The 25769-nt window shown below is 60.9% G+C and overlaps 1 protein-coding gene across 1 annotated transcript in view; it reads left to right on the plus strand.

Annotated features, from left to right (window-relative positions):
- Positions 1-4220: 4220 nt before the first annotated feature.
- The window catches only part of LOC117875558 (SCO-spondin-like), a gene marked incomplete at its 3' end in the record, with an annotated part of 79927 nt that continues 58378 nt past the window's right edge, over positions 4221-25769 (plus strand). Inside the window, 18 exon segments of the mRNA XM_034766936.1 lie at positions 4221-4324; positions 5197-5391; positions 7011-7093; positions 7830-8000; positions 8944-9159; positions 9526-9770; positions 11428-11530; positions 12105-12263; positions 12852-12937; positions 13429-13557; positions 13656-13818; positions 14359-14599; positions 15343-15481; positions 16127-16253; positions 21806-21978; positions 22177-22398; positions 22753-22918; positions 23404-23653. Coding sequence (XP_034622827.1) covers positions 4221-4324; positions 5197-5391; positions 7011-7093; positions 7830-8000; positions 8944-9159; positions 9526-9770; positions 11428-11530; positions 12105-12263; positions 12852-12937; positions 13429-13557; positions 13656-13818; positions 14359-14599; positions 15343-15481; positions 16127-16253; positions 21806-21978; positions 22177-22398; positions 22753-22918; positions 23404-23653 — 2972 coding nt within the window.

A 25769-nucleotide genomic window follows, 5' to 3' on the forward strand; every position in this document is an offset into this window, starting at 1 on the left:
TGTTCTCTAGACCGGAGTGACTCTCAGCCAGCGTCACACAGGAGGGTTTATTGAGAGTTGAACACAGCACAGGAAACTCTCCGGGCCTCAGGCCTGGTCTCCCTCAGCCCAGCACATCCCAGTCTCTCTGCATCCAGGTGGGCTCTGCCTGCGCCCCCTCTCCAGCCTTGAGTCCCCCTGGGCATCTGAGATCCCTGGCCCCAAGTCCTGCCTCTGTCCATTGTCTTCTCTCCAGGTAAACAGGGTCATAAACCTGGGTCTCCTCTCCCCTCTTCTGTCCTCTGGCTGGAACCGGCTGGTTAGGTCACTGGGTCCTCACTCTGCAGCCCATTGTCCGCCCACTGGCCAGAACCCGGCTGCGTCTCCTCAGCTGGGTCTCCGGGTCACCAGGTCACCGGTCTCTGGAGTATCCATCCTCCCGGCCATCGGCTGGGTCCCCAAGTCCTCTCTCTGGTCCTCTGCAAAACACACTCCCTCTCCCCTCACCGCGTTAAACCAGTAACACCCAGGGAAACTGAGTCTCACTCCCTCCGCATGCAAACCATTGAAACTCCACAGAAAACAAGAAAACCCCCCACTTCGTCACACAGGGCAAGGAGCAGACACGCCTCTCTGCAGGGCCCTAGCAGGGCCTGGTGCTTTGCAGCCTTTCCCTGTCCCGAATTGCTTCCAGTCTCAGCTAATACGCCAGGCCCTTAGGACGGGGCCCGGGTGGACACTAGGGACACTGCTCTGGGAGGGAATTACTTCCAAGGAGTCGAAGGAATCTAGAGCTGGCCTGGCATCCGCCCAGCTCAGTATCCCATCTCCAGCTACGGCCGGGATCAGCTGCTGCAGAGGAAGATGGGGGCAAATCTGGGCTAGCCAGCCCCTAGGGGCGCTCCTGGGGGAGCCCAGGATTGAGGGGCGGCAGCAGAGCTGTGGGTGAGAGCCCAGCTCTGGCCTAGTCTGCGGCTGGTGGCTGGCACTGAGGGATCTCACCAGAGCACTAAGTTTCAGGGGAGTCGTCCCCTCTGGGGTGAGCCCCATTCCACCCTGACCTTGCCCGGGGGGCGTGGTGAGCGAGGTCTGGTGGGGGGGATCATGGTGCTCTGATTCTGTCCTTACCCTCCCCCTGACCCAGGAGTCTGACCCTCTCCCCCCCTTCACTGAGTGAGGGGGCAAAGCCCTGCTCCGGCCTCGGACATTCTTTGTGGGGATGAGCCAGAGCCCAGGACGTGAGGATAAGGCAGATCCGGGTCTGGGACGGGCGGCTGAAGGGGAAGCCAGCAGGGGCTGAGATTCCAGCCCAGCAGCTGGGAAATCCCCAGGCCACATCCTAGTTACACACGCGAGCCCCTGTTCTGGGCAGGCAACATCCTGGAGAGCCCCCACGCCTGCACCAGCACTCCCAGCTGCCGCTCCTCCACCCTGCCCACGAGGGGGGAGGTGGCACAGAGCTTTGCTTTCAGGGGCCTGCCTGCCTCCCCAACGCCCCTGGGCGGGTCCTTCCCTGGGAAGCAGCTCGGTCCGGTGGTTAGAATAGGGGGCTGGGTGCCAGGACTCCTGGGTTCTCTGCCAGGAAGGGAGTGGGCTCTGGTGGTTGGAATAGGGGCTGAAGCAGCAGGACACCTGGGTTCTCTCCGTGGTGCCAGGAAGGGAGTGGGCTCTGGTGGGTAGAATAGGGGCTGGGCGTCAGGGTCTCCTATTAGCAGGTGGCTGATCACTGTGTGACCGTGGGGGGTCTCTGCCCTCCTGTGCCTTGATTTCCCTACGTGGGAGGTGGGACCCCTGTACTTCCCTGGGGGCTGGGGAGCTCCCTGTTTGCGAAGGGGGTTGTGCACGTGTCCCCTGCTCCACACATGCTCATTGCAACGGGCTGTTATTATCCTGGCCGTCCCCCACGGCCCCTCACTCTGAGCTGCCGAGGTGCAGCTTTGCATGCTGGGACTCGTAGTCTCTGGGGCCCACATAGCCCAGGACCTGTGGCCATGGCAGGTTACAGCTGAGGCCCAAGGAGGCTGCCCGACGTGTGCGGGGAGAACGGGAGCCGTTAGTGACGGAGAACCGCCTAGGTCCAGCTGTCTCCTCTGCCAAGCCCAGGGCATGGCTGGTCCCTGGGGCCGCGCCCAGTGACTGTCACGCACGGGGCCCCCCCACCCTGGAGACAGTTGGCCGGCTGGGAATCACTTTGGGGGCTCAGGCCATCCCATTCCTCGTCTCTGTTCCCCCTGGAGCTCCCCCGGACCGTTCCCTCCCCCCTGGGGGGAAACACCCTTCAGGCAGCTCCCGGCCGTCCCCAGTAAGGGCACAGCCAAGCTCGGCAGGTGCCCCCCGCCCAGAGACCCGCGGGGCACAGGGCTCCGTACCCGCCGGCCAGGCCTTGGCTCATCCCCCCACGTGTCCCCTGCGAAGTGTGGGCTGGAAGACCCTGGCCCCCTGTGGCCCATGGGGAGGGTGGGGGTGGGGGGTTTCCGTCTGAGTGGGCAGAGCGAATCCACACCGCAGCAGCTGTGTTTCCCGGGGAATTCTCCAATCCGGGCTCCTCCGCTGGCTCGAGTCCGGCTAAGCCGACAGGATATAAAGCCTTCCCCGGGCTGCTGCCGCCCCACTCCAGAGGGGAAGAGTCACCCTGGGATGTGGCCCTAGGCGCAGGGAGCGGCTGTGGGGAAGGCAGACCCAGGTGAGAGCGCTGGGTCTTTGGGACTGCAGGAGACTCAGGTAAGGGGGTTTCAGGTGCACGGGGATCCTGGGGGCTCAGAGCAGGTAGGGGTGGAAAATCCTGGGGAGATTCCTGCCCGGCTCCCACCCCCTAGAGGGGGGAGGGATAGCTCAGTGGTTGGAGCATTAGCCTGCTAAACCCAGGGTTGTGAGCTCAATCCTTGAGGGGGCCACTTAGGGATCTGGGGCAAAATCAGTCCTTGGTCCTGCTAGTGAAGGCAGGGGGCTGGACTCAATGACCTTTCAAGGTCCCTTCTAGTTCTAGGAGATGGGATATCTCCATTCATTAAATTAAAAGCCTCTGAAGTGAGATGTGTGAGTTCCCCACGCTGCAGCCTCCACTCTCATCCTGCCCAGCCTGGCTGTGGGCATCCAGGGTACTTCCTACCCCGGTGTGAGCGTGGGGCAGAGCAGGGATCCGCCTGCCTCGGGCCTCGGTCAGAGGAAGCTGCAAAACACTGTGTGGTGACAGTTCTGGACTAGCCTGCCCCTAGGAGAAGCTGCTGCCTCCCCATAGCATTTAGGGGTTGGCAGGAGGGTTTCTAGCCTTTCTAAATCGTTGTGCTATCTAACGTAGCTGTGGACATTATTCACACGAGCGTCTAGTCAAATCCTTTGAACCCACCGAAGCTCTTGGCCTCAGTACAATCTTGTGGCAGTGGGTTCCAAAGGTTAACTATGTCTGGTGTCTCTAGAAGGGCCAATGTTTCCATAGCCCACGGTGTGCTGGCAGGGAAAGTCCCAGTCTGGAGCCCCTCGAGGGAGGAGAACATTCTCCACTGCTGGGTGGGAGCCAGCGGGGCCTCCCGCAGTACCGGGGTGGGAGCACTGCAAGCTATTCCCCTCGGAGAGGTGCAGTACTTGCAGCGCTGCAAGAGAGCGGTGCGACTACACTCGCGTTTCACAGTGCTGCCGCGTCCTGTGTGTAGCCAAGGCCTGTGTTAGTGAGAACAGCCACAGCAGGTGAACGCCCCCGGCTGCGGTGGGCGAACGCTGGCCATGCTGGGGCGGAGGTGTCCTGGCCATCTGGCCGCTCTTTGGTGCCTTCTTCCATCTGGAAAAGCCCCAGCTGCAGGCAGGGAGCAAAACACCCCTGTGACCAGCCGCACCCCCCGAATCACAGAGAATAGCTCTGACGGGGCCATGCTGAAATGCCTTGGTGTGACGGGCTGGACCAACCCTGAGTAACAAACCCACCCGGGAGAGCCCTGGCTGTTCCCAGCCCTGGCTCGGGGGGTCTCCACTCCGGGAGAGCTCTGGGCCGTTCCCAGCCCTGGCTCAGGGGGCAAGGTGTGGGGGGGGTCTCAGCACTGGGAGAGCCCTGGCCGGTCCCAGCCCTGGCCGGGGGGGCTCCGGTCCCCCGTGGAGCCCAGGCTCGGGGGGTCCCCGCTGGACGGTTTGCTGTGAACGTTGGCCCGGCCTGCCCCAGCAGAGTGGGGGGGTCTGTGCTCCCCCCGCTCCCAGTGAGCCTTTCTGTCTCCCCAGGCTGCACTCGGCGACGGAGAGACTGGCTGCGGGCCATGCCAGACGCAGCTCGGGGCCGGGGCCTTTGCCCTCCCGCCGGGGAGCTGATGGGGACGCTGGTCTGGCTCTCGCTCTGGGTGCCGGCGGCGCTGGCTGAGGGGTAAGGACGTGTTTCCTGCAGCCGGCCCCGGGCTCCTACCGGAGCTGTTACACCCCTGCCCCCAGGCCCTGCACCAGGAGGGCCCCTGCACAGAAGGGAGCAGAGCTGCGCCCCAGTGCATGGGGATGTGGCCCCCCAAGCGGCCCTGCCTGCCTGTGATCCCCGGGGCCGGTCCCCGCAGGTCCGCGCTGCGCCGGGGTCAGTGGGGGGATGGGAAAAGCCTGAGTCCTCTCACATCCCTCAGGATAGCGGGGTGAGGCAGTGCCGGGGGCAGGGTGAGGGTTAGTTTAGGGGGCCCCTGCTCCCCCCCTCAGCTGAGCTCCTCCCCCTCCCCGACTCCAGCCAGTCCCAATGCCTCACAGCCTCCCCCCACCCACCCCCCGCTTCACCCTCCGCTGCTCGCGGGGCAGTCTGGTAACCCCATGGCAGCCCCTCCTGCTCTGGGACTCCAGTGGGGCGGGGGGGGGGGAGGCTGGGAAGCCAGATCCCCGCACAGCTGGGACAGGGGAGCCAGGCTCAGCACAGGCCTGGGGTGCACGGGGGGGCTCCGGATCCGCTGGGACTCCTGGTCAGAATTGGCCGCCTGAGGGCCGGTGTTGCAACCTGGGGGCGGGGTGGGAAAGGCTGGGTCCAGAGTCCTGGTTTAGGGGATTGGGGGTTCAGGGTTGTGGTTCGGGGATCCAGGGCTCCGATTTGGGGGTCCAGGGCTCCAGTTTAGGGGTTCCGGGTTGTGGTTCAGGGATCCAGGGCTCTGGTTTGGGGGTTCAGGGCTCCGGTTTGGGGGAGCTGGGTCCAGGGCTCCGGTTCGGGGGTCCAGGGCTCCGGTTCGGGGGCCGGGCCCATTCCTCGTTCGGATGCCGGTGCCGTTGCAGGCGCTGGTGCGAGAGGACGGAACGGGTGACGGAGGAGGAGGTGGTGAGCCCCCGGCGTGAGCAGGCGGTTCCTTGCGCGGAGATGTACCACTACAACCTGGTGGGCTGGCGCATCGACCAGCACAGGATGCGCCAGGCCTATGGTGGGGACTATGCCCAGGCCGGGCCCACCGCCTCCCTGTGCTACATCTACAAGTGAGTGGGCAGGGTGAGTGGGGGGCTGCCAGCGGGGCAGAGCAGGCGATGCTGGTGGGAGGTGGGATCGGGGAGGCCAACAAGGAACTGTGACGGTGCTGCCCGTGGGAGCCAGCTGAGGTCACTCAATCAGGATGAACTGCGAACAGAATGGGGCAGACAAACCCCAAACGCTGGTGGATCTTCCAATACTTAGATTTACCAACCAGCCCAAAACAGCTTCTGTGTTACCTCACTGGTGACTCAGAGTCCAACCAACGCAGTTCCCTTAAAGTGCCCAGGCTCAGGCCTCCATCCAGACGCACACGTCAGATATGATGATGATTCCTGAAAATCTGATCTCATCATATAAAAGAAAAGGTTCTTCCAACCCCAAAGGATCAGCCACATACCCAGGTCCAATTATAGCTTAGATCTTACCCAAAATACACGCTATAGTCAATTCTTATTAACTAAACTAAAATGTATTAAAAAAGAAAAGCGAGAGAGTGTTGGTTAAAAGATCAATCTACAGACAGACTTGAATTCAACTCTTGCGGTTCAGATATATAGCAGAGATGAGCTTGTAGTTGACAAAAGTCCTTTTAGAAATAGTCCAGAGGTTATAGTCCAATGTCCATATTCAGGGTGACTCCAGTCAGTGACTGGGGATCTCAATCCTTGTGGCTTAAGGTTTCCCCCTCTTGAAACCCAAAGCAGATCTGAGATGAAGCAGGATCGTGTCCCAGGGTTCTTCTACATTTCCAGCGCCTTTTGCCCTGAGAAAACAATAAGCTTAACTCTCCTTCTCCCAAACATCCTGGCAATTAGCACAGGGTCATTTATCCATTAAACAGTTCAGATACAGGTTACCACAACCTTCAAAGAGACGTATAGACAATAATACTATTTCCCTCAAGTATCATCATAAATGTTAATATTCCTTTTTTGATCTTTGAATCAAGCTATAGCAATAGACAAGACTTCTTTGCTGACATCACAAGCCCTGAGCAAACATCTCCCCTTCTACCTCTAACAATGCCGGCTGCATTTCACAGCTCTGTTCATTTACAGATCTTCCTAACCAATCTCTAAAGTTCGGCCATGGGTCAGGTCAGTCGGTGAGTTAATTAACTCTTTCTGGCCCTGTCACCTTCCAGTGAAATATTATATTACACTCATAACGTCACAGGAACCAAGGGAGATTCAGCCCAGGCATGACTCATAGACTCATAGACTTTAAGGTCAGAAGGGACCATTATGATCATCTAGTCTGACCTCCCGCATGATGCAGGCCACAAAGCCGTCCCAACCCTTTCCCTTGACTCTGCTGTTGAAGTCCCCAAATCCTGTGGTTTAGAGACTCCCGCAGCATCTCTGTGCCCCCCGTCTCTTCTCTGTGCCCCTTTCCCATGTCTGTGCCCCCACCCCATGTCTGTGCCCCCATCTCCTTTCTGTGCCCCCCATCTCTTCTCTCTGCCCCTGCCCTCTCTGTGCCCCCAACCCCATGTCTGTGCCCCCTCCCTGTGTCCCCGTCCCCTCTCTGTGCCCCCCATGTCTGTGCCTCCACCCCTCTCTGTCCCCTCATCCATCTCTGTGCCCCGCCACGTCTCTGACCGTGTCTCTCCCCTGCCCGCCAGGCCCCCGGACACGAGGCCCGTGGTGTGGAACCGCACGGTGCGAGCCTGCTGCGAGGGCTGGAGCGGGCCCCACTGCACCCAGGGTGAGGAGCCTGCCAGAGCCGGGCCCAGCGCGTTGGGCTGGGGCAGGCAGGGGCCAGGTTCGGGGTGGGGGGAGCCGGACACAGGGAGTCGGGCTGGGGCAGGCAGGGGCCGGGTTCTGGGGGGGAACCGGGCACAAGGCGTTGGGCTGGGGCAGGCGGGGGCTGGGGTCGGGGCAGGAGCCGGGCACAGGGAGTCGGGCTGGGGCAGGCAGGGGCTGGGGTCGGGGCGGGAGCTGGGCACAGGGTGTCGGGCTGGGGCAGGCAGGGGCCGGGTTCTGGCGGGGAACTGGGCACAAGGCGTTGGGCTGGGGCAGGCAGGGGCCGGGTTCTGGGGGGGAACCGGGCACAAGGCGTTGGGCTGGGGCAGGCGGGGGCCGGGTTCGGGGGGGGAACCGGGCACAAGGCGTTGGGCTGGGGCAGGAGGGGGCCGGGTTCGGGGTGAGGGAGCCGTGGGCTGAGCTGCCCTGCACCCTTGGGAACGGGCCCAGCACAACGCCGTTGTGATTAGCCCCCGTCCATGCGGCCCCACCCCCAGAGGGAGCCCTGAGGCCGCGCCAGGTGCCACAGGCAGGGGGAGCGTCCCCGGGCTCTGACATCTCTGTGGCCACCGGAGTCCTTTGGAGACGTAGGGAGGCTCGGGGGTCGTTGGGGGACAGCGGGGGCCCGATGGAGCGTGACCCAGGGCCTGGGGCCTGGCCTCGTTATCCCCTGACTGGTGTCTGTCGCTCTCCCCCAGGCGAGGGCTTCCCGGGGCTCTGCTTCTCCACGTGGCAGTGCCAGGCCGGCCTGGGCACCTGGAACCTGTCCCTGCTGAGCATGGCCGAGTGCTGCGGGCGCCCCTGGGGCCGCAGCTGGAAGAACACCTCCTCCGATCTCTGCCTCAGCTGCTCCGCCCTGCCCCTGCCAGGTGAGTGCTGGCTCCGGGGGCAAGGGGCACTGCCCTGCGTGCTCCTCCCATTGCCAGGCCCTGCTGCATCCACCTGGGGCAGTGCCCCTGGCCCCTGGCGACCCAGCCAGTCTGTGGGGCCGTGGCAGCCCCCGGGAGATGGCAGCTCCCAGCATGCCAAAGAAGAGCAACAAGAATGATTAAAGGTCTTGAGAACACGACCTATGAAGGAAGACTGAAAGAATTGGGTTTGTTTAGTTTGGAAAAGAGAAGACTGAGAGGGGACATGATAGCAGTTTTCAGGTATCTAAAAGGGTGTCATAAGGAGGAGGGAGAAAACGTGTTCACCTTAGCCTCTAAGGATAGAACCAGAAACAATGGGTTTAAACTGCAGCAAGGGAGGTCTAGGTTGGACATTAGGAAAAAGTTCCTAACTGTCAGGGTGGTTAAACACTGGAACAAATTGCCTAGGGAGGTTGTGGAATCTCCATCTCTGGAGATATTTAAGAGTAGGTTAGATAAATGTCTATCAGGGATGGTCTAGACAGTATTTGGTCCTGCCATGCGGGCAGGGGACTGGACTCGATGACCTCTCGAGGTCCCTTCCAGTCCTATAATCTATGAATCTATGAATCTATGCCTTGCTCCCTGCCCCACATGGGTGCTGAGGAGCGAGACCCTCACCCCCCCGGGCAGCAGAGACCCTCAGGAGAGACCCCAGGGTGCCCCTAGCATGGTCTATTGCCCAGCCCTGGGCAGCTGAGCTCTGACCGACCCTCCCAGGGGGGCGAGTCGTAGTCCCCCACTCCAAGTCTCCCAGAAGCCGGTTACTGGGTGCCCCCCAGCCCATGCTGTCTCTCCTCGCCCCAAGGCAGCTCACAGTGGGTTCCGGTTCTGGAGTTCTGTGTGTGTCACCGGACCGGGACGTACCCACTGGCTGATTGGTCCTCCTGTTCTTCCGCAGGGGACCTGCCGGCCCCCTTCCTCCTCCGGCCCTTGCCCCCCATGGCTCTGCTGGGCCTGCCCAGGCCTCGCCACCGCCTCTTCGCCACCTGCGTCACCTGGGCTGGCTTCCACTACCGCAGCTTTGATGGGAAACATTTCCATTTCCACGGGGACTGCACCTACAGCCTAGCCACTGCCTCTGACGGCACTTGGGCTGTGGATATCTCCNCTCGAGGTCCCTTCCAGTCCTATAATCTATGAATCTATGAATCTATGCCTTGCTCCCTGCCCCACATGGGTGCTGAGGAGCGAGACCCTCACCCCCCCGGGCAGCAGAGACCCTCAGGAGAGACCCCAGGGTGCCCCTAGCATGGTCTATTGCCCAGCCCTGGGCAGCTGAGCTCTGACCGACCCTCCCAGGGGGGCGAGTCGTAGTCCCCCACTCCAAGTCTCCCAGAAGCCGGTTACTGGGTGCCCCCCAGCCCATGCTGTCTCTCCTCGCCCCAAGGCAGCTCACAGTGGGTTCCGGTTCTGGAGTTCTGTGTGTGTCACCGGACCGGGACGTACCCACTGGCTGATTGGTCCTCCTGTTCTTCCGCAGGGGACCTGCCGGCCCCCTTCCTCCTCCGGCCCTTGCCCCCCATGGCTCTGCTGGGCCTGCCCAGGCCTCGCCACCGCCTCTTCGCCACCTGCGTCACCTGGGCTGGCTTCCACTACCGCAGCTTTGATGGGAAACATTTCCATTTCCACGGGGACTGCACCTACAGCCTAGCCACTGCCTCTGACGGCACTTGGGCTGTGGATATCTCCGGCAGCGGGACCTGCACACCACTGCACTGCCACCGGGTACGGGGTCTCGCCGGGGTCCTCTGGGACAGCCAGGGCCTCAGGCGGGGGTGGGGAGAGATGGGAAGAAAGGGAGAGGAGGTGAGGAAAGAGCAAGGAAGAATGTGATGGGTTTGGTCACAGAGACCCCCTTGGGACTGTCACCCGACGTGCTGAAGTTACCTCTGAGTCCATTTTCCCTGCTAGTTTGGGACTCCAGAACCCTGCCTTGTGGAGCCAGACACGCTAGCCTGCTGCAACACAGACCCAGGGTCCGGTCCACGTCCCCAAAACTTCAGACTTTAACTAAAAACAGCTCAGCAGGTTACGTGTCTCCAGCACCCAGACACCCAGTTCCCAATGGGATCCAAACTCCAAATAAATCTGTTTTACTCTGTAAATAGCTTATACAGGGTAAACTCATAAATTGTCCGCCCTCTATAACACTGATAGAGAGATATGCACAGCTGTTTGCTCTCCCAGGTTTTAATCACTTACTCTGGGTTAATTAATAAACAAACGTGATTTCATTAAGTATAAAAGTAGGATTTAAGTGGTCTGAAGTAATAAGAGACAGAACAAAGTAAATTACCAAGCAAAATACAACAAAACACACAAGTCTAAGCCTAATCCATCAAGAAACTGAATACAGGGAAATCTCACTCTCAGAGATGTTCCAATAAGCTTCTTTCACAGACTAGACTCCTTCCTAGTCTGGGACCAATCCTTTCCCCTGGTACAGTCCTTGTTCCAGCTCAGGTGGTAACTAGGGGAATTCTCATATCTGCAGCCCCCTTTGTTCTCCTCCACCCCTTTTATAGCTTTGGCCCAAGGTGGGAATCTTTTATCTCTCTGGGTCCCCACCCCTCCTTCTAAATGGTAAAGTACCAGATTTAAGATGGATTCCAGCATCATGTGACATGGTCACATGTCCTGTGAGACGCCCCAGCCTCCATTCTTCCTGGGCTGGCCCACACATACACAGGAAGACTTGCAAGTAAACAGCCATTTACAACCAATTGTCCTGGTTAATGGGAGCCATTAAGATTCTAAATCACCATTAATGGCCCACACTTTGCATAATTACAATAGGACCCCAGAGTTAAACTTTATATTTCTAGTTTCAGATACAAGAAGGATACATTCATACAAATAGGAGGAATATATTCAGTAGGTTACAACCTTTGTTATGATACCTTACAAGAGACCTTTTGCATAAAGCATATTCCAGTTACATCATATTTCCCCTCATAAGCATATGTCCATAAATCATATGGATGCAACGTCACAGAGAGAGAGAGCCAGAGGAGGGGATAGAGACACGAGAGCGGGCTGGGGGTGGAGGGAGATGCCAGGGAGAGCCCGGAGAGCAGATCGGGTGAGGAGGGGCTGGTGGAGGTCACCTACCCCCCTGCTCCGCAGAGCTTCAGGCCAGAAGGACCTCACAGGTCTGCCTGGCCTGAGCCCCACGGCTTGTGTCTGGCTAGAGCGTCTCTCGGGGAAGTAGCCAGTCTGATGGGCAGCCAGCGAGGGATGGAGACCCACACTGCCTGGGGAAGCTGGTGCCAGTGGCTCATCCCCACGCTGTTAAAGCCACGGGCCATGTTCCGCAGTCCCCCGCTAGCTCTGCGTGCCCCTGAGCTGCCATCTCGCTCACTCCTCCCTGCCTCCCCCGCAGGCGCTGCGCATGCTGTTTGGGCTGGACCTGGTCGTGGCGCAGGGCCGAAACGTCTCTGTGAACGGGGCTGTGGTGCTGGAGGGGGAGCCGCTCCTGCAGGACGGTGAGGGGGACAGAGAGCTCTGTGGGGCCAGCACGCGGCACGCAGGGGCTTCTGATCTGCCCATCTGCCTGGCAGAGCCCTGGATACCCCCATGTCCTGGGCTCGCTGGGGTCTCCCCAGGCCTGTCTGTCTCCAGATGCTTGGTGTTCAGCTCCCCTGACACCTGCTGGGGTCCACCTGTGCCCAGTGCCCGGGCAGAGCTGGTGGGAGGAGAGGTCTAGCAGGGCTCAGGGAGCCTGGGACTGGCTGCATGGGCTCCGGGGGGGGGACGGGACTGCTGGGACCATGGGGCAAGTTAGGAGGAATGGGATGGAATTAAGGGACACACAAAGTACCTAGGCCATGTCCGGGTGGGAGCAGCCCGACAGTCCATCACCCAGGGCTCTGACCAGACCAGCCCTGGGGCTCCCAGCCCCTCCTGTAGATGATCCCACCGCTAGCTCCATCTCCCTGGTAGGGAGGCCCCGACATGCAGCCCATGCGCCCGTTGCTCAGACCCGCCCCGTCTCTCTGGGCCCCGGCCGGCAGCCGGGCCCGTGGCTCTGCTGAGCTGACCCCCGCTCTTCCGCCGCAGGGATCAGCGTCCGGTGGCTTGGTGACTTTGTCTTCGTGGAGAGCGGCCTGGGCGTGCGGGTCAAGTCTGACGGGCGCGACACAGTGTATGTGACGGTCAGCGGGGAGCTGCGGGGCACTACACGTGGGCTCTGCGGGCTGTACAACGACGACCCTGCCGGTGAGTGCAGCCCTGCGGGGGCAACCCACCCTGCTCAGAGCGTGGGGCCGGACCCCCTGCCTACTGCGCACTGCCCCCAACCCACCCTGCTCACCGCGTGGGGCCGGGCTCTCTGCCGACTATGCCCTTCCCCGGGGACCCGAGACAATTCCATCTCTGCCAGCCCTGCTCACAGCACTCAGCCCCCCTGCTAGGGCAAGGGACATTCCCATCCCCTGCATCCCCATAGGGGAGCCCCTGCCCTGGTGCAGCGGGATCCAATCTGCCATCCTCCGGCCCTGCTGGGTGAGGGGCCCCCAGCTCGCTCCAGGGGACAGGATGGTCCTTGCACCCCTGGGGCTCTTCTCTCCTGGGCCTGCCTGTGTCTTGGTGACAGTGCCCCCCAAACAAGCCCTCCCACTGCCCGTGCGTCTCCCCTGGGGCGGAGCAGGGAGTGGACACCAGAGCCTGTTCCCCGCTTGGGCTGGTGAGCGTGGGGTGAAAACTGAGGCTGGAGGTCTGGCAGCGGGGGTGTCCCCCTTCCCATGCCCCACCCGCCAGCAGAGGTGGTTTCCTCTCCCCATATCCCAGCGCCTGTTTTGCTTGCAGATGACTTCCTGAGGGCAGGAGGGGATGTGGCCACCTTCGCCGCCAGCTTTGGGAATTCCTGGAGGGTCCCGGATGCCAGCCCAGAGGTACTGGGGAGGGGCCCTGCTGCCGTCCTCTCCCACGGCTCAGAGGGAGGGGGAAGGCGTGACACCCCCCGGGGCTCTGCTAGTGCCCAGAGCCCTTCGCCCCCATGCAGCGTGTTCCTGACCCTGGCAGGAGCAGCCCAAGCTGGGGTGTTTGCGGCGGCCGGTGGAGATGCTTCTCCCGCACAGGAGCAATGCGTGCTCAGAAGGGGGAGTGCCCGGGGGCTGCATGGGGTGAGCTGGGGGTGCTCCCCCCGTGCAGCTGTGGGGGGCGCTGGGCTGATGGGCTGGGGGTGCTCCCCCCGTGCGGCTCTGGGGGGTGCTGGGCTGGTGGCCGAGGCTGGGGGTGCTCCCCCTGTGCAGCTCTGGGGGGCGCTGGGCTGATGGCCAAGGCTGGGGGTGCTCCCCCTGTGCGGCTCCGGGGGGCACTGGGCTGATGGCTGGGGCTGGGGGTGCTCTGGCACTGATGGGGTTTCTGCTCTGCCCGGGTGCAGCTCCCGTGCCAGGACGCGGCAGAGGCGGGACACAGCTGCGACGTCGCGGAGGCCAGCGCCGTGAGGCAGGAGGCGGAGGCCGTGTGCCCGAAGCTGCTGGCCAGCCCCTTCAGCCAATGCCACTCTGAGGTCAGGGGACGGCAGTACCCACCCCCCGGGGGGCAGCTGGGGGCACAGATGCCTCCTGTGCCCCCTGGCACTCGCTGACGCGGCCTCTCTCCCGGCAGGTGGACCCGGGCGGATTCTACGACGCCTGCATGTACGCGTCCTGCCAGCATGGGGGCGCGGGGGCCGGGCGGCGGGAGGCCGTCTGTGCCACCTTTGCCAGCTATGCCCGTGACTGCGCCCAGCAGCACGTCTACGTCGACTGGCGGAGGCCCGGGTTCTGTGGTAGGGGCAGCGCGCTCCCCGGCGGGCAGCTCACAGCCGGCCCCACTCCGGCACCACGGACCCCTTCCCCCCCGCTCTGCCCCCCCCCCCACGCATGCCACTTGCCACAGACCCCACGCCCTCCCCTCGCACCTGGGTCCGATCCAGCCCTGGTCCCCACATACCCCCACCCTCACGCCCAGGTTCACCCCCTGCACGCTCAGGAGATGCTCAGCCGCCCAGGCAGCCCACCCGTGAACACCCCGGGCTGGAAGGGCCTGGTGCGTGTGTAGGAGGCAGGGAATGGGGCTGCCCTCTCGTGGCGAGGCCCATGGGTAAGAGACCCACTACCCCGTCAGCGGGGAGCAGCTCCTCTCACTCTGGCATTGCAGCCTGCGTGTGGGGAGCAGCAGCCCCCCAGGGCTCTCCTGGCATCTCCCCACATGTGCTCCTCTGACATGGGCAACAGGGCAGACGTTTTCCCTGGGAGCCCGTGCCCAGCTGCCCGGCAGAGGGGGCACTGCCAGCCCGGGCCTGAGGTGCCGTGTGTCTGCCCCGCAGAGAAGCAGTGCAGCCAAGGGAAGCAGTACTCGGACTGCGTGTCCTCGTGCCCGGCCAGTTGTGCCGCCGTGGGCACCGGCGAGGAGGGGCACTGCCGGGACGAGTGCGTGAGTGGCTGCGAGTGCCCGCCGGGCCTCTACCTGGAGGGGGGGGCCTGCGTCCCTGAGGGAGACTGCCCCTGCTACCACCGTCGCCAGAAGTACGCCCCGGGGCAGAGCATCCGGCAGCGGTGCAACCAGTGGTGAGGAACACCCCCATCCCCTCTGCCAGCCAGGCACTAGTGTGGGCACCGGGGAGGGGCAACCCCTGGGTAACCCCCAGCCAGCCTGAGCCCCTGCCCTGCACTGCCAAGGTGGGCTTGTCTCTGCTCTACCTGGGGCAGCTGCTGGCACCGTCCCGTGCCAGGCTGGGGCGTGGCGATCTGCGGGGACGGCCCGGGCTCCGCGGGCCCCTCAGTGATGGAGCGGGGCGGAGGCCCCGTCTCACAGCTCAGCCAGCCCACGGTCCCACCCCGCCCGAGGGGATGACAGCATTGTGTGGGGAGACCCCGCCTCCAGGGGAATCACTGGGGGCCCTTCTCCCTCGCCCAGGCAGCTGCACCCCACTTTCTCATACAGCGACGCCCCGGGTATGTCCCCAGCTCCTGTGGGGTACCGCCCGTGAGCTGCAGAGGAGACCCACGGAGAACCGGCCCGGGGGGGGGGGGGGGAGGGCAGTGACTGAGCAAAGCTACTTGAGTGGAACCAGAGAGACGGGTGGCAGCTGGAACATGACACCCCGGGAGCTGCTGGGGACCCCTGGGTGGGAGCCCAGGCCAAGCCGCACCAGGCTGGAGAGGTCCCTCCTGGAGATGCCCCCCGCCCTGTCCAGGGGGCCCAGGCACCAGCAGCAGTGTCCCAGAGTGCATGCCGTGGCCCGGTGTACGGCAGGGGGCCCAGCCAGCCGTGGCGACCCTGTGCCCCTCTCTCACCCCTGTCCCTGCAGCACGTGCCAGGGTGGGCGCTGGCACTGCTCGCAGGACAAGTGCTCGGCCGAGTGTGCTGTGATCGGGGACCCGCACTACGTGACCTTCGACCAGAAGCGCTACTCCTTCCACGGCGTCTGCGAGTACATCCTGGTGCAGGTGAGGGGCCAGGCTGCCGGGGGAGGGGGGATCTGGTGCCTGGGGAGCTGCCACAGGGCCTGGGGAGCCAGGGGAGGGGGATCTGGTGTCCGGGGAGCTGCCGTGGGGCCTGGGGGGGCCAGGCTGCTGGGGGAGGGGGGATCTGGTGCCTGGGGAGCTGCCGTAGGGCCTGGGGGAGGGTTGATCTGGTGCCCTGGGAGCGGCCACAGGGTCTGGGGAGCCAGGGGAGGGGGCTCTGGTGCCCGGGGAGCTGCCGTGGGACCTGGGGGGGTGAGGGTGAGGGGTGATCTGGTGCCCTGGGAGCTACCATGGGGCTGGTGGGCCAGGCTGCCAGGGGGAGGGGGGATCTGGAGCCCTGGGAGCTGCCGTTGTGCTGCGGAGCCACGCAGGGAGTGCCCGGTGTGCTGGGCAGGAAGGGAATCCCAAGGCATGCAGAGCCTGGCCACTCAGTGTTGGTGCAGCTCTGGAGAGACCCTCTAATAACAAACCAGTGCAGAGCCCCTCAGCCCAGCCCGTGCAATGCCCTCGAGAGCGGCGGGCAGGTCCCATCCCCCTCGGCCAGGGGTGCGTGGCAGGGAAGGGCTGGGGAGCCGCCCTGGGGCCACGTCTCCGGCCCTCACAGGCTGGGGGACCGTTGCCTGGCAGGACTTTGTGGACTGGAAGCTGCTGATCACGGCGGAGAAGGTGGCGTGTGGGAGCCAAGGGGCCGTGAGCTGCCTCCGGGCCCTCACGGTGACTGCGCACAGGACCTCCGCCCGGCTCCGCACCACAGGTCAGCTGGGGCTGCGCCGGCAGGGGGAGCGGCTGGCACAGGGGTTTCCCCAAGAACGGAAATTGGGGGGGGGTCAAATTTACGGGGGGGTGTCTGGGCCGATGAGATATATAACAGAGATATGAATAAAGTAAATGTTTTGTTAGGATAATGCAAATTTAACATAAGGATAATGCAAGTTACACCAAAACACATAACAGGTCTAGATTTCTAAAAAAAATATAAATTAAAAAAAAATGTATTTAATTTAAATTGTCTTTTGAAAAGTAAGCCCTCCTGGGATAAGAGGGAAATCCTCTCATGGATCAGTAACGGGTTAAAAGATGGGAAACAAAGGGTAAGAATAAATGATCAGTTTTCAGACTGGAGAGAGATAAATAGTGGTGTCCCTGAGGGGTCAGTCCCGGGACCATTACTGTTCAACATACTCATAAATGATCTGGAAAAAGGGGTAAACAGTGAAGTGGCAAAATTTGCAGATGATACAAAACTACTGAAGATGGTTAAGTCCCAGGCAGACTGTGAAGAGCTACAAGGGGATCTCACAAAACTGGGTGACTGGGCAACAAAATGGCATATGAAATTCAATGTTGATAAATGCAAAGTAATGAACACTGGAAAACATAATCCCAACTATACATACACAATAATGGAGTCTGAATTAGCTGTTCTCACTGAAGAAAATGATCTTGGCGTCACTGTGGATAGTTCTCTGAAAACATCCACTCAATGTGCAGCGGTGTCAAAAAAGCGAACAGAATGTTGGGAATCATTAGGAAAGGGAGAGATAATAAGACAGAAAATATCCTATTGCCTCTATATAAATCCATGGTACACCCACACCTTGAATAGTGTATGCAGATGTGGTCACCCCATCCCAAAAAAGATATATTGGACTTGGAAAAGGTTCAGAGATGGGCAACTAAAATGATTAGGGGTATGAAACAGGAGGAGAGATTAAAATGACTGGGAATTTTCAGCTTAGAAAAGAGACGACTAAGGGGGGATTGTCACGGAGTATTGGGGGACTCAGGGCCCTGCACCCCCGGCTCCCTGCGATTCACCATGACTCTCAGCCAGCCAGCAAAGCAGAAGGTTTATTTGGATGACAGGAATACAGTCCAAGACAGGTCTTGCAGGCACAGACAACAGGACCCCCTCAGTTAGGTCCAGCTTGGGGTCCCAGGGCATCCCAGCCCACCCCCCTTTGGGGGGTCAGAGCCATCTCTGCCTCCCAGCCATCTCTCCAGCCTGCTTCCAGCACTCTGCCTTCAGCGACCCCTCCCACAGCCTTTGTTCAGTTTCCCGGGCCAAGGTGTCACCTGGCCTCCAACCCCTTCCTGGGTTCTCATGTTACACGCTCAGGTATTCACCTTCGGGCAGACTCCCATCTCCCAATGCAGACTATCCTAGCCACACTCCCCTGTCAGCATTCACAGACCACAGTAAGAACAGGCCCAGTTCGTCACAGGGATATGATAGAAGTCTATAAAATCTTGACTGGTGTGAAGAAAGTGAATAAGGAAGTGTTATTTAATCCTTCACATAACACAAGAACTAGCACTCACCCAATGAAATTAATAGGCAGCAGGTTTTAAAAAAACAAAAGGAAGTACTTCTTCACACAACGTAAGTCAACCCGTGGAACTCTTTGCTGTGAAGATCAAAACTATAACAGGATTAAAAAAAGAACTAGATAAATTCCTGGAGACTAGGTCCATCAGTGGCTATTAGCCAGGATGGGGAGGGATGCAACACCTTGCTCTGAGTGTCCCTAGCCTGTTTGCCAGAAGCTGGAAATGGGCGACAGGGGATGGGTCACTTGATGATTCCCTGTTCTGTTCATTCCCTCTGGGGCACCTGGCCTTGACCACTGTCGGAAGACATGATACTGGGCTATATAGACCATTGGTCTGACCCAGTATGATCATTCTTATGTAAAAATTAATTATAATAATTAAAATGTTTAGTACAGAAACTCCCCAACATAACGACCTCTCAAGATAGCAACGATGTGAGATAACAACCTTGGCAAATAATGCATTTTAAAAATCTTGGCCTGCTAGGAAACATATTTATATAAGTTTCCATTCCCAGGCACAAATCTAGCATTCGGGAGCAAAGTCACTAAAATAGAGTCCAACAAACAAATGTCTATTTAACGTGCCCCTCACTTTTCCCTCCACCGCACCGCACTCACCGGTGTTGTCCTTGGTCAGTGGAGACTCAGAGTTCAGAGGTCACGTGAGTTCACCTCCCAGGTGTGGGGCAAGAAGGCACCTTGCTCGTTCCTCCAGCTGCTCACTGTTCGTTCTGGCCACTGTTTGTTGTGTTCGTTGTGCCACTGTTCACTCCATTGCTCTGTTACCAATGGCCCTGTGCCATCACCTTCTGCTGCCACCTGCCCCTGTGACCTCTGCGAGTTGGTCTCTTGAGGTTTTACCAGCTCTCAGTGATTTCAGCTGAGCTCTCAGTGGGGGAACCTCACTGCTAGTGCAGTCTGGGCCGTCCCTTCCACAGAAACACTGTCCCCACAGCAGGACTAAGCACTTAGCCCTGATTATCAGTGAGTTCAGCTGCAGTGGTCACTTAAAACAAAAGACGATCTATGGAGCCTCATCAGCTCAGTCTTTAAGCAGTGGAGAGGGACAGGTCCCCACCCTCTCTCTTGATGCCCTCAATCAGCACAGGCTAAGTACAGTTCTACTGCCCTTTACTCATACAACACGAACAACATTTCTTCCCCTCCTCCCCCCGCATTTGTAACCCAACCCCAGCCAAAATCTATCCCTTGGGCGACACAGCTCTGTTTGCTGGGTACGTAGGTAGATTCATAGATTCATAGATTCATAGATTATAGGACTGGAAGGGACCTCGAGAGGNAGCAGGACATCTCCCTTGTTTTTTGCCCCTTTAAGCCTAACCCAGAGACTCTCAACACTTCCGTCTCCTATGTCCATCTCTACCTCAGTCCAAGTGTGTACATTTTTAATATATAAGGCAACACCTCCTCCCTTTTTCCCCTGTCTATCCTTCCTGAGCAAGCTGTACCCATCCACACCAACATTCCAATCATGTGTATTATCCCACCAAGTTTCAGTGATGCCAACAATGTCATAGTTGTATTTATTTATTAGCACTTCCAGTTCTTCCTGCTTATTCCCCATACTTCTCGCATTTGTATATACGCATCTAAGATACTGGTTTGATCTTTCCTCCCGGTTTTGTCCTGACTCTCCTTTCTCTCTGCCAATATAGCCCACACTCCCTCTCGTTTCCGACCCATCTCCCCGGTCTCCATGTTCCCCACTTACCTGTGGGCTTTGCTCACCTGTCCCCGTCGAACCTAGTTTAAAGCCCTCCTCACTAGGTTAGCCAGTCTGTGTCCGAATAGGGTCTTTCCTCTCCTCGAAAGGTGAACGCCATCTCTGCCTAGCAGTCCTTCCTCGAATAGCATCCCGTGGTCTAGGAAGCCAAAGCCCTCCTGGCGACACCATCTTCGCAGCCAGGCATTCACCTCCATGATGCATCTGTCTCTGCCCGGGCCCCTACCTTTGACAGGAAGAATTGAAGAGAATACCACCTGCGCTCCAAACTCCTTCACCCGTACTCCCAGAGCCCTGTAGTCACTCTTGATCTGCTCAGTGTCACACCGCGCAGTATCATTTGTGCCCACATGGATGAGTAGCATGGGGTAGTAGTCAGAGGGCTGGATAATCCTCGACAATGCCTCCGTAACGTCTCGGATACGGGCCCCCGGCAGGCAGCATACCTCCCGAGATGAGATGTCAGGGCGACAGATGGGCGCCTCCGTCCCCCTCAGCAGAGAGTCTCCGACCACCACTACCCTACGTTTCCTATTTGCAGTGGTGGCAGCAGACCCTCCAGCCTTAGGGGTACGAGGCTTCTCCTCCTTTACTGTAGGGAGTGATTCCTTCTTTCCTGTGTCAAGAAGAGCATAACGGTTACCTATAACCACGGCAGGAGGGTTCGGAGCAAGGGTGGAGCACTGCCTGCTGCCAGAAGTAACCAGCTGCCAGTGTCCACCCTGAGCCATCTCCTCCTCCACCAGTGGTGTATCAGCAGTCCTGTGTACTGGGACAGCTACCTCAGCTGTCTCCACATGGACACTGTCGAGGAATTGCTCATGGATACGGATGCTCCTCAACCTAGCCACCTCCTCCTGTAGCTCTCCCACCTGCTGCCTGAGAGATTCCACCAGCAGGCACCTCTCACATTGGATGGTCCCCCCAGCCTGGATATCAGTAAGTGGAAATTGCAAGTTACAGTCTTTGCAAAACCACACCAGGATCTGGGTAGAGGCATCCATGCTTAGGCACTCTGTCTGGCTACAGGCACAGGTGGAGGAGACAGTAGCAGTGCTGGCACAGGTGTTGCGGGTCTTCCTAACCATCGTAAGCCTCCCTCTGTCAAACTCCCGTCTGCAGCCCCCTGTCAGCTGAAAGGGTTGTTTAAGCGAAAAGTTATGAATGTAGTTGCTTTATAGGTATTAAGGGGAATCAAGAGAAAACAGATGGAACCGGCAAGGGACCCTCGCCCCCTTCCTGCTCCCCTTCCAAACTCCCTTGCGAAACTCCCTGTTAGCAGCCCCTGGTCGCTTGTGCGCTGCTTTATAAAGCCCTGGCCTGTATGAATGCCCCGCCCACTGATAAAGGCTCAGCCACTTACCAGAGACTTCTAGCTTTCAAACCTTCCAACTGCCAGCCACAGCACACGGTCCTTCAAACAACCAAAACAAACAAACAGACTGACAAACACAAGCTCAGCTCACAGCAAGTAACCCTCAAACACAAACAAACACACACTACAGACAGTCACTTACCCCAAAAGGGTGCTGTATTGCTCCTCCTTCACCTGGAGATCTCCCTTGCGAAACTCCCTGTTAGCAGCCCCTGTTCGCAAAGGTAGATTAGGTGTGAATGTAAATACAATCTGTCCCTGAAGCCGTTCCCCCCAGCCCCAGCTCATCACTAGCTGTCAGGGAGAGTCATTTAGACTTGGCTTACAAATCATCATTTGGCCAACATCACCGAAATGAACGCACCGACATTGTCATAAAAACAACAGCTGTAGAAGGGAGCTAGTCTGTGCTCATACTTTTCAAATCTATGATACTTTTTCAGATACACGTATTTGATCATACACTGTACATGCTTTTAAAGTGGGTATTAATGTTTCAATTTCAATTCAAATTTCCTAACAGTCACTAAATTGGCATGTAACTAGTTCACAAAACTGGGGGGTGTTGGGGAAATTCAGGGGGGTGTAGGGAAATCACTGGGGTGGCAGCCCCTTGCAGAGACAGGCAGCCTGGAGGGATCAGGGGATTGCAGGAAATGGGGCACCGGCTCCAATCCGGCCTCAGGTTGGGGAGCTGGCTGGCATGGGGCTGGCTCTGATCTGCCCAGGGCGGTGGGGGGAGAAGCTGGCAGGTGGGGGGTCAGGGAGTGGGGTCGGGGGCCTCTTTTTCTGTCCAGTTCTCCCTTGCCCCCCTCCTCTCCCATCTCCTCTCTGGACCTTTCCTGCTGCAGGGGATGTGGCCGTGAACGGGCAGGAGGTGGCCCTGCCCTTTGCCAGTGCTGACCTGAGCATCCGACGGGCCTCGTCCTCCTTCCTGCTGCTCCAGGCCTTCGGGGCCCATGTGCTGTGGGGGCTGGAGCTCCCCGCCGCCTACATCACCCTGCAGCCCGGCTTTGCCGGCAAGGTGAGCCCAGCACCCCGGGTGAGGGAGGTGGTGGGTCTTAGCCCCATGCCTGGCAAAGCAAGAGTCCACGTTCCCACAGCCCCCCGCAGGCCTGGCACCAGCCAGCCTCCCTGCTGCATGTGGGGAGGGGGAGCTCCCTGGCTGTCCCCCAGCCCCTTGGGGTTCTGGGCTGGCACCCTCACCCCCCTCCCCCGGCAGGTGCGAGGCCTGTGTGGCACCTACAACTGGAACCAGCAGGACGAGTTCACCACCCCTGCCGGGGACGTGGAGCCCAGCGTCGCCGCCTTCGCAAACAAGTTCCGGGCGTCGAGCGAGTGCCCCACGCTCAGCTCCTTCGCCTTCGACCCCTGCGGCACCTACGCCCAGCACAGGGAGTTCGCCGAGGTCGCCTGCGCCGTCCTGCACGGCTCGGCCTTCCAGGTACCCGCCCCCCCCCCCCCGGCGAACCCCTTGAGCCCGGGGGGCTGGGCACCGGATCTGGGGGTGTGCGGATCCAGGAGTGTTCGCCGTGTGCCTCTGGCACGGGTGTGGGCCTGTCTGGGGTGTGTCTGCCCTGAGGGACCCTGGTCACCCCGTGTCTGTGTCACGCGTGTCACGTGTCACGGGACTGGCCCTCTCCACGTGTGGCTGTTCGCACATGCGCTGTCCGTGTGCCCGTGCATCTGTGGGGCTGGTTTCTGAAGTGCCCCCCTCGTACTCTGCCCCCAGAAGGGCCTGGAGCCCGGGCGGCTGCTCCGAGCCCCTGGGTGACGCACCCCCTGCCCTGTCCCACAGCCCTGCCACGACGTGGTGGAGCGGGAGCCCTACTACCAGCTCTGCCTCTACGACGTGTGCGGCTGCGCGGCCGGCGGGGACTGTCTGTGCAGCGCCCTGGCCGCCTACGCCAGGCAGTGCGCCCAGGAGGGGACGCCGGTGCCGTGGAGGAACCAGACCTTCTGCGGTGGGTGACGGCCTGGGCGCGTGTCTGGGGAGGGGAGCCCTGCCTGGCTGGGTGGGACAGCCTAGCTTGGGCAACACGGACGGAGGATGGGGCTGGGTTATGGGGAATGGGCAGGGGGCTGGCACTGGAGAACAGACAGAGCTGGGGGATGGGCTCAGGAGAAGGGGATGGGTGGGGGATGGAAACTGGAGAAGGGTCGGGGGAAGGGATGGGCACTGGAGGTGGGGTGGGGGATGAGTGCTGGAGATGGGGTGGGGGATGAGTGCTGGAGAAGGGGCAGGGGAAGGGATGAGTGGGGGATGGGCACTGGAGAAGGGTCGGGGGAAGGGATGAGTGGGGGATGGGTGCTGGAGAAGGGGCGGGGGAGGGGATGGACGGGGGATGGGCTCTGGAGGATTGGGGTTGGGGAACGGGGCAGGTCTCTCTGTGAGGAAGTTGGAGGTTCCTGCGCTAAGGCCCCTGCCCCCCTCTCCCTCTCCCCACAGCGGTGCCGTGCAGCGGGGGGCAGGTCTACCAGGAGTGCAGCGCCCCCTGCAGGAAGAGCTGTGCCGAGCTGCGCCTGGGGGAGGCCAGCTCCTGCCAGGCCCTGGCGCTGTGCGTGGCCGGCTGTACCTGCCCCGAGGGACTGGTGCTGGACGACAGCGGGCAGTGCATCCCGCCGGGCATGTGCCCCTGCGAGCACGGGGGGGAGACCTACCCGCCCGGCAGCACAATCCACCGGAGCTGCAATGCCTGGTGCGTAGCCCTGCCCCCTCCCCACTGCGCTGGGCATGGAGGGGGCCGCACCGCGGAGCCGCCTGCCCCAGCACCTCCTGCCGAGCTGGTGGGGCAGGCTGTGGGCCCAGCTCCCCAGCACGGCCCGTGGCTCTGCGCCACCGAGTCAGTGCCAGGGGAGAGACGTCTTGCGGCTGCCAGCAGCCCAGTCCCACCAGCACCCAGCCCCGAGCGGGACGTGGAGACTGGCTGGCTCAGGGGGGCAGGGAATGGGACATGGGGCCTTTCCCTGCTAGGGGGCGCCGGTTCCCATCCAGCCCCAGGGCAGGGACTGGCTCAGGGGGGTGGGGAATGGGACATGGGGCCTTTCCCTGCTAGGGGGCACTGGCTCCCATCCGGCCCCAGGGCAGGGACTGGCTGGCTCAGGGGGGCGGGAATGGCACACCGGCCCAGGTCAGACTGTAACTTGCTGTCCGGTGGTCCCTGTGGGAAAACCCTCCAGCACAGCAGGCTCGAACTGCCCCAGCAGAGAGCACAGGCAGACAGGGCCGAGGGCCTGCCCTTCCCTCTGCCCCTAGATGGGACCCCTGTGGGCAGGGCTGCCGCCGGTGCTCAGGGGTGGGGGGAGAGGAACCCAAACCGCCTGCAGCTGCTATTGCAAGGAGCCATGCCGGTGCCTCTGGGGCCCGATCCTTCCCCCTCAGGATAGGAGTAACTCCTGCTGCCGTCCCTGGGGGCTGCTTGTATCCTGCCGTGGGAGAACCTGGCCCCTGCAGGCTAGTCGTAGCGTGTGCACATGCGGAACTCACTGCCACAGGATCCTGCGAAGGGCGAGGACTTAGCGGCATTCAGAGCTGGGTTAGAGCTTGCTGAGAGAGAGGCCCGCAGGGATGCGCTGGGCCAGTGTTCCCAGGGCGGCAGCCCTCGTGTGTTGGGGCCGGAGCTGCTCCCCAGCTGGGGGGAGGAAGGAATGGTCCCCGTGCACCGTGTGCGGAGAGGAGGGCAGGAGAGCCGTGATTGGGGGGATGGGGGGCGCCCTGCTCTCTCCCCTCAGATTGGGTGAGGTGGTGGTAGGAGATGTCTGATGAAATCACCCTATGGCCTGTTTCTGATGGCACCACAGGATAGGTTGATTTCATTGAATGTCTCTGCCACATGACGCCGGCTCTCGCCCTGCGCCTGGCCTCAGGCACGGACCGTCCACCACGCTCCGGGAGGGGCCTGGCCCGGGGGGTGCACACAGCAGGGAACCCCAACCCCCGGCAGGGGAGTCCAGGGAGCCTGGCAGTGCCTGGCTGGGCCCTTCTGCCAGCCCGTGCCTGGGATCTCACCAGCTGTCACGGAGAGTGGGGGAGTCAGGGCCCTGCACCCCCCTTCCTGGGATTCCCCGGGACTCTCAGCCAGCCAGTAAAACGGAAGGTTCATTGGACAGTAGGAACGCAGGCTACAGCAAAGCGTGTAGGTACAACCTGGACCCCTCAGTCGAGTCCTTCTGGGGGGCAGGGAGCTTAGACCCCAGCCTGGGGGTTCCCTGCGTTGCACCACCCAGCCCAAAACTGAAAACAAAACCTCCTCCAGCAGCTCTCTTCTCCCCCTTCCCCCCCCCCCCCCCCCCCACCCCCCCGCTGCTCCTCCTCCTCCTTTGTCCGTCTCCCGGGCAGAAGGTGTCACTTCTCCCACCCCCCTCCTGGCTCAGGTTACAGCTCAGGTAGCTTCCTTCCCATCCCCAATGCAACCCCCCTGCGACATTCCCAGGTGAAATCCGCCCCATTCCCTGCTCCGTCACACCAGCTAAGCAGGGTAGAGCCAGGTCACTACTTGGAAGGGAGATCTCCTGGGGGCTGCAGGGAGTGGCACTCTCCCCTCAGTCAGTGCTGACCCCAGTGTGGTGCTGGGCCGTGGGGAGTGGGGCAGGGGCTCGGCAGGGGTGCTGGGGAGCGGGGTGGGGTCTCAGTGGGAGGCGCTGGGCCGTGGGGAGCGGGGCGGGGGCTCGGCGGGTGGCGCTGTGCAGTGGGGAGCGGAGCGGGGCGGGGGCTCGGCGGAAGGGCGCTGGGCCGTGGGGAGCGGGGCGGGGGCTTGGCAGGGGGCGCTGGGGAGCGGGGCGGGGGGGGGGCGGGGGGGGCGGGGCCGGGGGGGG

Source organism: Trachemys scripta, chromosome 3 (genome assembly GCF_013100865.1).
Source record: "Trachemys scripta elegans isolate TJP31775 chromosome 3, CAS_Tse_1.0, whole genome shotgun sequence".
Taxonomy (NCBI): Eukaryota; Metazoa; Chordata; order Testudines; family Emydidae; genus Trachemys; species Trachemys scripta.